Consider the following 14282-nt stretch of genomic DNA (forward strand, 5'->3'; position numbering starts at 1 on the left):
AGCAGGAATCTTACTCTAAAAACCTGCTTCTTTTCGAGGCAAGCTAAAATGTTTAAACAAATCTAACATTTGCAGAGAAGAGACTGGGAAATTTAGAGGAAAATGTACATTCTGACAGAAAACTTGCTGCACTGAACACTGCTGTTTGGTGTCACAGGAGTTCATCTGATTAGACACTACTTATGAGTAGCTGGTTTTATGCCATGTTGCAAAACCACCATATTAAAAAAAAGTGATGAAATTTAGTTGGGTTTTTTTTTTCCATGCTCTGTTTAATTAAGGATTTCTTGTGTACACTTTCCCGCCAACATGATTAGAGGGCTGGAGTACCTCTCCTATGAAGACAGGCTGAGAGAGTTAGGGTTGTTTAACCTGGAGAAGAGAAGGCTCCAAGGAGAACTTATTGCGGCCTTTCAATGATTAAAGGGTGCTTATAAGATGGGGAGATACTTTCTCGTAGGGCCTGTTGTGATAGGCCAAGCGGCAATGGTTTTAAACTAAAAGAGGACAGAAGGATGTGGAACTCTTGGAGCAAGCCCAGAGAAGGGCCACAAAGATGATCAGAGGACTGGAGAACGTCTGCTATGAAGACAGGCTGACAGAGTTGTTCAGCCTGGAGAAGAAAAGCCTCCGGGGACACCTTAGAGCAGCCTTCCAATACCTAAAGGGAGCCTACTGGAAAGCTCAAGAGGGCCTTTTTACAAGGATATGTAGTGATAGGACAAGGGGAAATGGCTTTAAGCTGAAAGACAGGAGATTTAGATTAGATAGAAGGAAGAAGAAACAGGTTGCCCAGAGAAGTTGTAGCTACCCCATCCCTGGAAGTGTTCAAGGCCAAGCTGGATGGGGCTCTGAGCAACCTGATCTAGTTGAAGATATCCCTGCTCACTGCAGGGTGGTTGGACTGAATGATCTGTATAGGTTTCTTCCATCCCGATCCATTCTATGACTAACAAAGGTCTTCCAAAAATTTATTTTCTTGATTATTTAAGAAAGCCCATATTGTAAGAGGTTGCACTTTTTCCACAGAAGAGAAGGGAGACGCTGTGCAAAGCAAAGCTCCAAAGCTTTCAATAAGTTCTGTCTGCAGATCCCGACATCTGTAGGATATCTTTTTTTTTACCCTAATGGGCATAAAGTCTTGCAGAGCTTACTGCAGTCCAGCTTTATATGTCCTTTTTCCCACTCCATACAAAACCAAAATAGAACCATTTTATTTTTTACATAGGCTTCTAAGTAAAGGAAGTAATTAGGTGACATAATTTCATTAAAAGCACAATACTAATGTTGACACTTGTTCTTAAAATGTATAGATTAAAAATATCATTACAGCACTAAGTCCAGCAATCAAAAGTAGTTTTACTAAGCACTAAAGACTTCCATGTCTAAGAAAACAAATTTTAAAAGCATACTTTAGAGATTCAACCAACTTCAAAGTTTGGTTCGCCATAAAGGAAAAAAGGTAGCCAATAATTGGGTCAGTGCAGCAGAAGCAGAAAGCTTGTGCCAATCTGTCAATCGATTTGGTTGCAGTACTTAAAAAGGAAGTCCCAAGAACCTCCCCTTCTCTCTCCTGCTGCCAAAGATAGGGTCTCTTTTAAGTCAGAGATTTTTAAAAACAGACAGATTATATGTAATTCAAGATCACATTACAGTATGATTTTTCATTTCTAGGTTGTAGGTATTTACATAAATCACATCAGGCAGCAACTTGCACTGCAGTGGAAATTACCGTATCAAGAGGGCAATAATGTGGCTGTATTTTGTTGGCATAAAATCTCATTACAGTGGTTTCTTTAAAAATAGGAAAAGACAGCATTCAAGTTACAAATCACAGCTTCTTTGTTAGGCTTTTATATCACCAGAAGGCTATCTTAACACACGTGTATCTGACTTGCAGCCCTTAAGCAAACAGTGGAGTTTTTTTCCTCTCAAAACAGGTTAGAGGATCTAAATCAGTAGAAAGATGAAATACTAAAATTCTTCTACCATAGGAACAGATTTTTTAAAAGCCATCCACACAAGTAATTCTATCCACTTACAGATACCACTGACAATAAAGAACTTAAATAGACGATAAATAGATTATTTTATATCACTTGTAGGTGTCATAAACCCTACGACAGCAACTCAAACAGCTACACTTGGGCATCTAATGCCATGGGACACATGAAGCTAGCACAAAGCTTACTGGTAGATATAACACCAGTCTTCCAGAAAACCCATTTCCTTCTGAAGCACGATCTGGAGGTCAGGCAGGATACCTGCCATACCTGCCTGCTCTTAATCCTAAATATGTATTGAAGATGCATGCTGCTTTTTTAAACATTTCTGAAAAAAGCAACAGTTTCCCCTTATCTTCTGAACTTCCATTACCTAAATAGCAAGTTCTTCATGGCAAACTGGATACACAAAGTAAAAACAACTGTCAGCTTTCCACTGTCTGATTTGTGAGTCATGCAAAGCACAAAGCACATGACTGAACTAATTTCACAGTAAGCCTTCAAAAGAGTTTGCAATGTATCGGTCTTTATTGCTCAGTTTGTCTAATCCATGAACAGAGCAGGACCCAAAAAAGATCTGCAATTCAGTACAAAAATGGTTTTACATCTCAGCATCTTTCCTGAGCTTCAATTTAAATCTAGATGTTGATGCACCTATCAACTGTAGTGTAACAGGAAGGGCTGACAAGGTACGTAAGGAAACAAAATGCATTTACTTCTTTTTGCTTCCAAGAACACTTTTATAACATGGCCTTACAAGCCAGGGTTGCTACAGCAGGAGAGAGTTCCCAAGACTTCCCATCGTACTCTTCTGCTGGAGATATGCAAGGTGGCTAGAACATAGCCAAGAATTAATTCCAATGTTTTTAGGCATACACCTATATAACAACATTAGTTTCTAACAATAAGCCTACATGCTTAAAAACTGGAGGAAAAATAGCTGTAACAAGAAGACTTCTATAAAGCAGGAAAAAGAAAAAAAGCATTTGAAGCTCCACATTACTTTACATCATCTGTGTAACAGAATACCTTCTGTATCTTCTATGAGTAACACTGAATTGAATTAGAAAGAAAACCTGCTGTTATTTGAATCAAAACCAGGAGTAATAAAATTTCATTTTAACGCATTTGCATAAAGAAGCTTAAGTACATTTACAATGACATATTAAAGCCCTAAGCACTGAACTCAGCACATGCATCACCAAAAACCCCTACAGTCACAATTTTGCGGTTAAACTCACTGTAGGAACCCAAGCATCTCTTTTTGATGGCTTACTTTAATTTACATCTTTCTCTTCCCCCAGAGAGATAAACTGTTATAATCAGTCATGAGTGGCTACATATGTACCAACATACAACCTTTAAAGTAGTAATAAGAAATAAAGTGCCAGACAGCATCAGTAAATACTAATTTTTTTGGCTTTGTTACTACTTAAACAAAGCATAAAGAATGTGTGTGACTCATCAAGTGTCCCTCTCCCCCACTGCCAAATCTCTGCTTCTGTTCAAATTTCTTCTGAACCACTCTAGGATGTAGCTCAGCTGCTCTCTACTGGCCACTTGAGAATATTGTTGGGCTCTGAAAGCAATACCCTGTTACAATGTTGAAGTCAAAAGCACCAGCAATTAGTTTTTGCCTTATAGTCTACCTTTTCATTCCACAACCATGTTCTGAATGAAGCTGCCAAAACTGTAAAATACATGTGGATTTTTATAAAACACTTGTTAAAACCTTGAAATTGCTCAACAGCAAATTCCCTTTTTTTTTTCCAAATAGAAACATAAATGCTGCATAATGCTATCAAATCTCAGAATTCAAGTAAAGACTGAAGAAAAACATAAATTACCACAGACAATTTCTTTTAAAAGCCATTCAGGATCATAATTTATAAAGGATTCCCCAACACGGTTTCTAGATTCTGCCCTCTAAGACAATTGTTCCGAGGACCATTCTGGCACTAGAATTCTCTAAAATACATACAAGCGGCTGTTTTGCACCCTTGGATACCTTACAAGCTTCCTGTTTGTGTTCGAGAGTGCTGCTAAGCCTTAATTTTCTGAAGACGACCTAGGTGGCTGCCGCACAAATCGCTACCCAACCATTCATTACCTTAAATCAACACACGTACTTCCTGCTGTAGCCCTAATTCTTAAAAATGTAACTTCAGAACTGCAAAAAGATCCTCCTAGAATTGCCTTTTATTGTCTTATCTAACCAAAGAATATCTTCTAGTAGTTTGAACAGGTATACACATGTATGTTAATTTAACAAACACAAGCCCAAAATACAAATTTTAGAGCCTTCCTGAACATGTAACAAGTGTCCAGATCAGCTTCCTAATTGAAGCTGTTCTGTTCCTTGAGAACAGAAAAAGCAAAGCATGTCAGTGAAGCAAACTGTGATGCCTCTCCTTTCCAACAGAATTATGCAGTTCTTCTACCTGGGTTTTCTGATGTGATTACATAGCACTATGTGCACCTGGAATATTTGCAGATTCATCCTGAGTTTTCCTCTTAGGGGAGAACAGAACCATTTTTGAGAGAGGTATTTAATATCCTGTGATGATGAAAGAACTACAGCTTTCTATTGATGAAATTAGTCAAAGTGTTCCAGAAAAACGTACAAAAGGTAACATATCACACAGAAAACTTCAAATCCTTTGAACTAAACTCTGAAAAGTTGAAGTCACACCCACCCTAACTGGCTGGCTGAAATCACTGCATCATTTTCAGGAAATTAAATACAGCTCCTCAGAAATAAGCAGGGCATGCCTTATTTGTCATATACTGTTAACAGCTTCTAAATAATTAAGGTTTTGGATTTAAAGGCACAACTGTACTGCAGCGGTATAAGCAACTCGTTCAGAAATAAAAATATTTCTTTCAGGATGCTATAATAAATAAAGAAAGGTTTCTGCTTTTATTAACTAAGTAGAAGATATCCTTCTTTGAATATACCCAAAGTCACTGTGTCTGTCCCCCCACAACGTACTTAGGTTATAGAATCATAGAATAGTTAGGGTTGGAAAGGACCTTAAGATCATCTAGTTCCAACATCCCTGCCATGAGCAGGGACACCACACACTAAACTATGCTGCCCAAGGCTCTGTCCAACCTGGCCTTAAACGCCTCCAGGGTTGGAGCATTCACAACTTCCTTGGGCAACCCATTCCAGTGCCTCACCACCCTCACTGTGAAGAACTTCTTCCTTATATCTAACCTAAAGTTCCCCTGCTTAAGTTTAAACCCATCACCCCTTGTCCTACCACTACAGTCCCTAATGAAGAGTCCCTCCCCAGCATCCTTGTAGGCCCCCTTCAGATACTGGAAGGCTGCTATAAGGTCTCCATGCAGCCTTCTCTTTTCCAGGCTGAACAGCCCCAACTTTCTCAGCCTGTCTTCATACAGGATATGGCAAAACTTCATACATAATCTATAAACTGTTCCCGCAGCATTCAAAAAAAAAAAAAATAATTAAAAATGTCTACCCAAAATATCCACACAATAATGCCTGAAGTTCTACTTTTCATATTCATCTTTAGAGACCAAGACTTAGCTGCCTGACAACATTTTTAGAAATGTTGAGGAACCACAAGTCCTGTTGAGCAGAATTAATTTGCATATGGGAAATTAAGGCACTTCATATAAAAAGGTACCTCACTCTAGGTACATCATTTCAGACATCCGAGTCCAATGACCTAGAGAAACATTACACAACAAAACAAAACATACCGGTAAGAGGAGGTTTATGTGAATGCAGACTGCAGGGAATGCTGACAATTAACTTATGTTCTGGAATTGGAAGTACATCTTCAGATTTCCTGTTGTACAAATCAGAACAAGAAAAGAAGTATGAGAATAAATACCACTGAATGTGATGCTCCAGCTTCAGATGGGAGCTAAGACAGAATGTTCATTCATAATCAAGCTTCAGATAAGTCTAAGGGAAATTAAATATTGCTCAGCCATAATATATGTTTAGGATAGTTTATGAAATCACTGAGGCTTTATTCAAAACGTGGTTAACAAAAGCCAGCAAAGCCACTGAGAACAAACAATGCAGTCCTGTGTGTTTTCTTGTGTCGAAAAACATCAGCATCCCCAAAATGGCATCAGTTTATGCCAAGGACTCACAGTCCAAGAGAACCTGTCAGCAAAGGAAGCCCTGTCCACAAGGCTGTTATCTGAGCCAACTCCCCAACACAGACTGATGTAAGGAACAAAAGTTTCCATCCTTCAATCTTACTAAAGCACTCTCTTATCCCAAAGCTAATAATGCCATTTTTAGTTCCACAAAGACGATGCCAAAAGAAGATTTTGGGAGATTACATTGTATTATGAACAAGTGAGATATGTGTGTATACATATATATATATGTATATATATATGTATGTATGTGTGTGTGAAGAGAATCCTAGCAGCCTCAAAAAAAGACATTTACCATAAACATCCTGGCATACCTTAAGGTTTCTTTTACGTCTCCTTGAACTCTCCCCAGTACAAGAACTTCATAGGGCTTTTTGTGTAAAGAATCCAAAGGAAATACAAATTCTCCAGCTCCAGTAATCTGACACGAAGGAATTAAAAATAGATAGTGGAAGATTTTCATATCCAATTTTTTTGAGATATTTCCTTTGATCAAAAGGAAGATACTGATGATACCTTACATTTCAAATATAAAAGCATGTGGTAGTAAACAGACAAATCAGAATATAGAGTGTCACAGTGCAAGCCCTCTCAGTCTCCAACAAAGCAACAAAACAAATTGAGAACTTACTTTCACCCAGTGCCACTCAGCAAGTGTTTTCACAGACCAATGAGGATAAAGTTCATCCTTAACAAAATGTAAGTGCTTCTGTCTATTAGTCACCCATGTGACTACAAGACAATTTGGAGCAGCTAGTGCTGGTACAGGAATCTGCTTGATTTGCCATGAGGACAAGTAGCTGTATCTGTATGCCAATACAGTGAGAAAACAAGTTAGCATATACCAAATATAAAAACTGCAAAGCAACACAAATGGATAAAGAAATTACACACCCTAGACATTTCAAGAATTACCTCCTGAAAACACATCATAAAATGGATCAAGACTGACACCCAGTGGCCAAATCTAATGGATTCTGAGACAAAATAATTAGTGCATATATTTATGTTTTACTGAGCAGAACCTTTAACTATATTCTTCTACTATTCCCCAAAATAAAGTATTACAAGTTGTGACTCTGAAGAAATCTAAAAGCCCACGTTTAATTTAAGAAATATCATATGCAATTCAATACTCTCATCTTCACACCAGAACAAAACTATTTAGTGAAAAGTAGCTCTTTAGTCAATGTAACATTATTCACGTTTCACAATAAGAATTTCTCTTTTGAATGAAAATGACAAGCAAGTCATTTACAAGTGCAAGGGCAACACTAATATGACCAGCAAGTTAAAAGGGCAGAAAAGAGTAACCGCTTCTCCAATTATTTGCAGAAGTTATTCATTATTTCTAAATTACCATTAATGATAAAAGTTCTCTAGGCTATTCAGAACAATTCTGTGCATTTCTGAGCTAACTAAATGCTACATTGGTGTGCTACCCAGATCCTGTCTTGCTCTACCACTTCTCTCATGATGTTATTCTACACTATCAGTGACATTACAAGTATGGAACCCACACGCTGCAGCGTCAAAAACATGGGCACACTGCCTACCGGAAACAACAGCCACCACGTGGGTACCTGGGATCCCTATACAATGCAACAGTGAGAACAACAGTGAGAAACAGGTAACAAGGATAAAACCTAAAATAATTAGACTGCCCAGAGATAACAAGATCCACAACAGATGTGAAATGCTTAACAAAGATGAGCTGACAACAAGGTAGCTAACAGCAGTGACAGCTCTTACAGCTTCTGCTAGAGTCTCGCTGGCTAATTCATGCTTGTGAATAACTACAATTTTCCTCCAAGTAACTTAGTTAAGAAAATACACTTGAATGAGTTTAACTCTGAGTTTCTGGAGGTTTCTATAGGGCTTTTCAAGTAAAACCTACTAATCAGTCTCTGCATCTTCAAATTATGTCTTCATAACAAGCTTCAAAAGCTACAGTAGACATTATTCTAGAAAGTTGTAAGGCTATATTTCTTGCCTGCCCTTCTTTCACATGGATACAAGTCTATGGTAATCAAGAGAGCTCCACTGGCATAAGCCTGATGTTACCCAGTGGAGAAGGAAGTCCATAAAAATTTTAAGTTAATGACTTCATAAACTGCAGTACTCACAAAGTTCCCACTGCACTTAAGAATTTTACTGCTGCATTATCACTTTCTTCTACCCATCAGACTGAAGCTCAAACTACAGCTCAAATTAAAAAGAAAAAAATAAAGACTCCTAAATAGGACCTCAGTCCTGGAAATTACACATTTACTTAGCTTTATGCCCACTGAAGTAACCTTATTATTTTCAAGCGATCTGCATGATCTGGGCCTTAGAAAACAATGGGCTCAAACTTTCCTTTTAAGTCTCACAGACTAACATTATCTCACCAGTCAGGCAATTTAACATCCACCCTTGCAAAGAATTTGTATGCAAAGTATCCAAGACATTTCAGTGAAGTCCATGAGACATTTCATAAACTTGAAGGTAGGCATGCGCCAAAATATTTGCTAGTTTAAGCTACGTTCTCACAGTTATATTGGTCTCTGACTGTATCAGTATATTAAAATGTTAATCACCCTTCGTAAGCTAAGATGACAAAGTTTTACTACAAAATTTACCTGCTACTCCTTTTAACAGACTTGTTCTCCCATGGTGGGTCAATCACAATTACATCGTATTTTTTCTTGTCTGGAAAGTAAAATTAAAAAAAGAAAAGAAAAAAAAGACAACAGGAAATTAGTTTTAAAATAGATTACTAGTTAAAACTGATACTCAGCAAAACTGCAAGTTTCTTCTCATCTTTCCAAATGAGAAGTTAAACGGCCTCTAGCATGCTTGTTTTAGTTCAGATAATCATACACTTCAGAGACGTTCAGGATGATTACCTAAGAAAAGGATGTTTATGTGATCTGTGTCAGATCCCTCCAAGAAATCTGGAACATCTTGGGGACTCTTTTATCAGTCTTCATTCTGAGAGTGCAAGTCTCAATGATTAAAATTTCTCAGAGTTTCCTAACAGAAGGTATGTAATAAGTCACCCAGCTGAGTGAAAGTCTGTATCCCCGAATGCAAGATTCCTCTCCTGTTTGATCTTTCCATAGGCCAACTAGGACATGTAGAGCTCCAAAGCAGCCCCAGAAAACTGTGTTTTTCACTGCTGGAGATCAAGAAAGACACAGCACTAGACCCAGTGTATGAAATGGAAAGTAATGGGTAAGAGAAAGAGAACAGAGGGAGCTTTCATGGTAGAAGCTGTGTTTACTTTAGTTAGAGGATAGAAGATACAGGACACATCCACGAAAAAAACAGGATCTTCAATTTTACTTTATCCACAGAACATAATTGTTCTTTCATTGAGTCTGATACTAACTATTTAAACAGCTAGTAAGAACAACAGCTATGTATTTAATGTCCAGTAAGTGTGCTTTCTACATCTTATCCCCTTATTAACATTGGAGATGCTACCTTGACAGTGCACTGACCAGAAATACTTCTCTTCTGGCAGGTGAAAGGGAAGAAGAAAAACATTAATTAAAATGGACAGAGACTTCCTCAAAAAATAAAACATCTGAAGTCATGGCGTTAGAAGGTAGAGCAGTAATCCCCTGGTCTTGCTCACAGGCAAGATCTTTCCTGTGAGATAGTATGACGAAGCTCAGCTGCTGCTAATAATAATTAATGAAGGCCAAACTTAAAGCTAATGGAATCGTGATGTACAGTGAAGACTGCTGCATGTTGTCAGCTTAAAGCTTTCTGCACTGCCCATTAAGGCTGGGAATACTGGATAGCTCTGGATTTACTTTTACAAAGGAGTTACTAATTCTAAAATCCCACAATTTCCCTGTCACTGATTTTGGCTTACGCCAATACTCTCAGATGTGAAAGGTAATGGCTAAGAAGTCAACTCATGTTGGCTACTCATGGTCCAGCTGAATGCAGCAGCCTCTCAAACTGTTGTCTTCTCTGGGGGACACTGAGGTTGGTTTCACAATCAGTTTATGCAAATCTAAACAGCCCCTGCTGCTGAACAGGATGAATCTGTAAAGGAATCAACCCTTGCTTTAAGGTGCATAGTCTCATCCCTCTCCCATGGTCTAATCTAGGTAAAACCAAAGACAGCAGGAACACCACCCCAGCAGCAGCATGGATTTATCTATTAACGCCTTGCCCTGGGTACAGGGACCCAGCAGCATAGCTAGTCCAAATTTAATGCATCTCACATGACTTCTGTACTGACAGTGGCTCAGAACATGCCCAAACTGTTGTAATTTGGCTGAGATTTTTTAAAGGAGGCTCCTGGAGATAGATAATCCTCCCATGACATGAGCTCCTAACCACTTATGATTCCTTTGAAAACCCTAACCTTTTTGCACAAACTGCTTCGAAAGCTTGCAGTAGCATTTCCTCTCAGCATGGTGCTGTATATTACAATCTGCTCACCGAGCCATTAGTCATCTTAACACTAACTGCCCTTCTCAGGCATGAGGTAAGTGGTAAACTCTAATGCCTAAAGATACTCACAGTTCAGCAGAGGCTGTAAACATGAAATGTCAGATAAAAGGAAACTGCTTTTTGGTGGCACCAAGTACTTCTGCCCCATTAACACAACTATCTTTGCACAGTTTGAGCTGTTTTCTGTAACACATGACAGCAGGTCCTGCTCTGGAATGGAGGTTTCATCATCTAGCACATGTACAGCTTGATGGTCACTTTCATTAACAGCTGGAAACTGCTTTGCCATTTCACACAGTTCAGCCAACCCACAGCCGATGTGTCCAGGAACAGCATTCTTCCTACAACCGGGTTCTGCAATACTGTGGTGAAGAAAACCACTTTTGCATCCTTCTTGAACTAATTGCAAAGTGCCTTCCCAAATGAGCTTCCTGACCTGTTTGGTCATAGAGAAAGAAGGGAAAAAAAATTACCTTTCAAATATCTACTTGATCAGGGAATGTGACAGAAACCAAAACATTTCCAATCCACAGTGTGAGAAAAGGATCTTTGCCAAACACTGAGATCACTGACTCAAAAGCTAAAGTAATAATGATAATATAGCCATAATAACTTCTGTTGTTGATTTGGGGTTGTGGTGTGGTTTTTTTGACAAAGCTACAGTAATTCAAAGTCTGGAGAAAGAGTGAGAGCTACAGAATAAAACATTTCACAGACAACAGAGGCGGAATATTATTGTTCCAAACAAACATATAACTTTCAAAGTAATGATTTGAAATAAGTTAAAATTCTCACCCAGTTTGAAGTTACCGCGCTCATAAACACACTTTAGAGATGTACATTGGGATCAGCATTTTTCCACATTTTAATTCACTTTCAAAAACAATAGTTTATGCATTTTTAGAAGTAATACAGAATTACAATCAGTAAATCAAATTATTATAATTTGGTTTTGCAAATTTCTAAGTAACATACCTCCCAATCTGCCGGTGAATCCAGGACAAGAAGATTATTGGATCTATAAACAGTATCATTCACTTCAGCACCCTCCCTTTGCAAAATTTAGAGACCTACTTTATCCCAAAATCATTGAGCCTTTATGAGTTGTAATTATCAAAGAGGCAATTCTGTTCATTTAGGAGAGCAACAGTGCTGGGTATAGTGGCTTTATCAAAGGTTTCAAATACTTAAGGGTTCTAAAGCTCCTGATTATGCAATGCTCAACTTCAGAAAATATTTTTACAAAATAGTCCTTATTACAATGTCCAAATTACTGGCAAGAGAAGAAAATTTTTTTTAAATAATTTAATAGTGCTACCATCTAGATACCTGATACGACAAAGCAGTTACTTTTGGTACTTAAATTTATGATAGTGAAAGTTCATATTACTTTAACAAAATAATTAACTGTATCTTTACAAATGCTACAAGTTGTATAGATGAATTAATGCAGATAGCTTTTCTTCTTACGCTCATGTGTTAACTCGCAGATGGACAAAGCCTCTTCACTACCAAGCAGTAGTTTTAACAAACGGCTGCTGAAGGAATTTAGCATGTTCTGTACGGTTTCCCGTGTTGACTGTGACAAATTCATAAATGGATTCAACACCTATTTACACCAGAAGACACAAATTCGGGCCTTTTTTTTGCAAATTATTCTAAAGATATGAATTAACTTGCAGAGCTACAACTTCTAACACTACAAATACCAACACATTCTAATCTGAGAATGGTCCTGAGTCAATCTTCAAACACATTACGCTGTTTATTTCAAACCAGTCACTTCCTGTGCAACTAATACACAACTTATCACTATTATATCCATAACAGTAAAAGATATTTTGCAAATGCAGATTTCAGCTCACTGAAATGTCTTAGCTGCAGCTTAATGTCTAGTTTGTTTCACATGTACCTGAGCAGAACACATTCTCTGTATACCCTTACTCATTTAAGGACTGGAAAGATGACCTTCCCATTAGTGGAATAAGCTACAAGAACAGAACCTGTTTGCAACCACATGTTGCACTCCCTACATGCCCAAAGTCAGGTGTCATATATTTGCAAAATATACTTCTGTTCAGGCTTACCTTTGAATGGTATTCTAAAGCATCCAGTTCACCTTGGTTGAATACACATTTCCTTTTGCGTTTCTGCACAAAGAGCAAACAATGAAAAAAAATTATTACTCCACAATGAAAGGAAAAAAATAAAATAATCAAATATACCTGAATTACAAATTAACTTTCAAAAGCAGAAGAAACTTTACATCTTTTTCTATCACAACTCCAATTAGGAAAAATATGATCTCAAGATACCTAGTCTGCTGTAGGCATTCTCAAGGTACCTAAGCTTAAAGCTATGTTATGTTACTCATGGCACTGGGATCTGAAGGTACCTAGCACATACACAGTTCATGTTCATGCCTCCTTTGGGCCCATACTTGAATGTATGGGCTTCAAGTACATCTTAGCAATAACAGGAGAAAATTAGCTACATCTTCAGGATTACATCTGCTGGTTTAGACCTGCCACTCTTTTTTTGTCCATAAGGAACAGTACTGAGCAACCTACATACTGACAGTAAATTCATACTGTCCTTCCCTTCTTGTTAATCTGCACAGTCTTGACGGCTACCACAGCTTCAGCTCAAGTGCTTGACCACAGCCAACATCAGAAGATTTTATGCTTTTGCATCGCAGGATGCACATTACTGTCACAAGGGACAGAACAATACCCTTGTGAGTGCTTGTGAGAGATGTTTTTCCCTGCATCTTGAAACCTGTAGTGGAAAAGCTCCTGCACTCATACATAATCTCAGGAAACTGAAGTATGCAAGACAGTGTTAGTAGCATACTATTTACCAAGGGATTACTACAGCTTACTGTATTATGGAGAACATACCTTCCTAGCACTGGCAACAGAATCTCCGACACCAGTCTTGGTTCCTGCTTGGTGCTCCCCTCTGTTCCTGCTGGCCTTTAGTTCTGTAAGATTCACCTCAGGGCATCCCTGCCACAGCTGCTCCTCAGGAGCTGCAGCTATATGGGGCTTAGAAATATCAAAGAATTCCTCCCGGAACACGTATCTTGTTTTTGCAGGTTTACCTCCCATTTCCATCGCATCTCCAGGACCAGGAATAGGACCATCTCTTGAGGAGGTGGCAGCAAAGGTAGGATGACAGTCTCCAGTAGATGTGACAGACGTATTGAGAGTGACAGCATCAGGGTATGTGAAGGAGTCACAGATCTCATAGCCACACTGGTTGATGAAAGACAGATGATCCACAAGCCACCCTGCTGTCAGCTGATGTACCACGGACATCATCACTCCCCTTTTCAGGAAGAAAACTCAGCTCCCTGAAACTGCAGCTGGTAATCACACATGCTTCCTGGAGCAAACTCCTCCTGCGGGAATTTTTTTACAGAGTTCACTTACCAGAGCTACCATTGTATAATACAGCAGCACCTATCTTCTGACAGGCATTCCCATGCGCACTCAGGACACACTGCAGGAACTTCTGACTTCCGCTGGTTTCCCAGTTATCACTGCTGTTCTATCTTTCACCCGCATTTTTATAGTAAACAAGTTTTTTAAAAGTCTCTATGACTTCATACAGCATAATGAACTTTAAGACGACTCTCTTAACAAGTTAGAACACAGCACTACGGCACAGCAACTG

At 38.5% G+C, this 14282-nt stretch overlaps 1 protein-coding gene across 1 annotated transcript in view; it reads right to left on the reverse strand.

Annotated features, from left to right (window-relative positions):
* Positions 1–13927, reverse strand: part of METTL4 (methyltransferase like 4) — a 15684-nt gene extending 1757 nt beyond the window's left edge. The window contains exons 1-7 of the mRNA XM_010011034.1: positions 13505–13927; positions 12692–12754; positions 10674–11040; positions 8771–8840; positions 6781–6955; positions 6464–6570; positions 5736–5824 (exon numbers count right to left, since the gene is read on the reverse strand). Coding sequence (XP_010009336.1) covers positions 5736–5824; positions 6464–6570; positions 6781–6955; positions 8771–8840; positions 10674–11040; positions 12692–12754; positions 13505–13927 — 1294 coding nt within the window. The remainder of the gene's footprint in view (positions 1–5735; positions 5825–6463; positions 6571–6780; positions 6956–8770; positions 8841–10673; positions 11041–12691; positions 12755–13504) is intronic.
* Positions 13928–14282: the final 355 nt, after the last annotated feature.

This window comes from Nestor notabilis, unplaced genomic scaffold (assembly GCF_000696875.1).
Source record: "Nestor notabilis isolate BGI_N333 unplaced genomic scaffold, ASM69687v1 scaffold123, whole genome shotgun sequence".
In the NCBI taxonomy this organism is placed as follows: Eukaryota; Metazoa; Chordata; class Aves; order Psittaciformes; family Psittacidae; genus Nestor; species Nestor notabilis.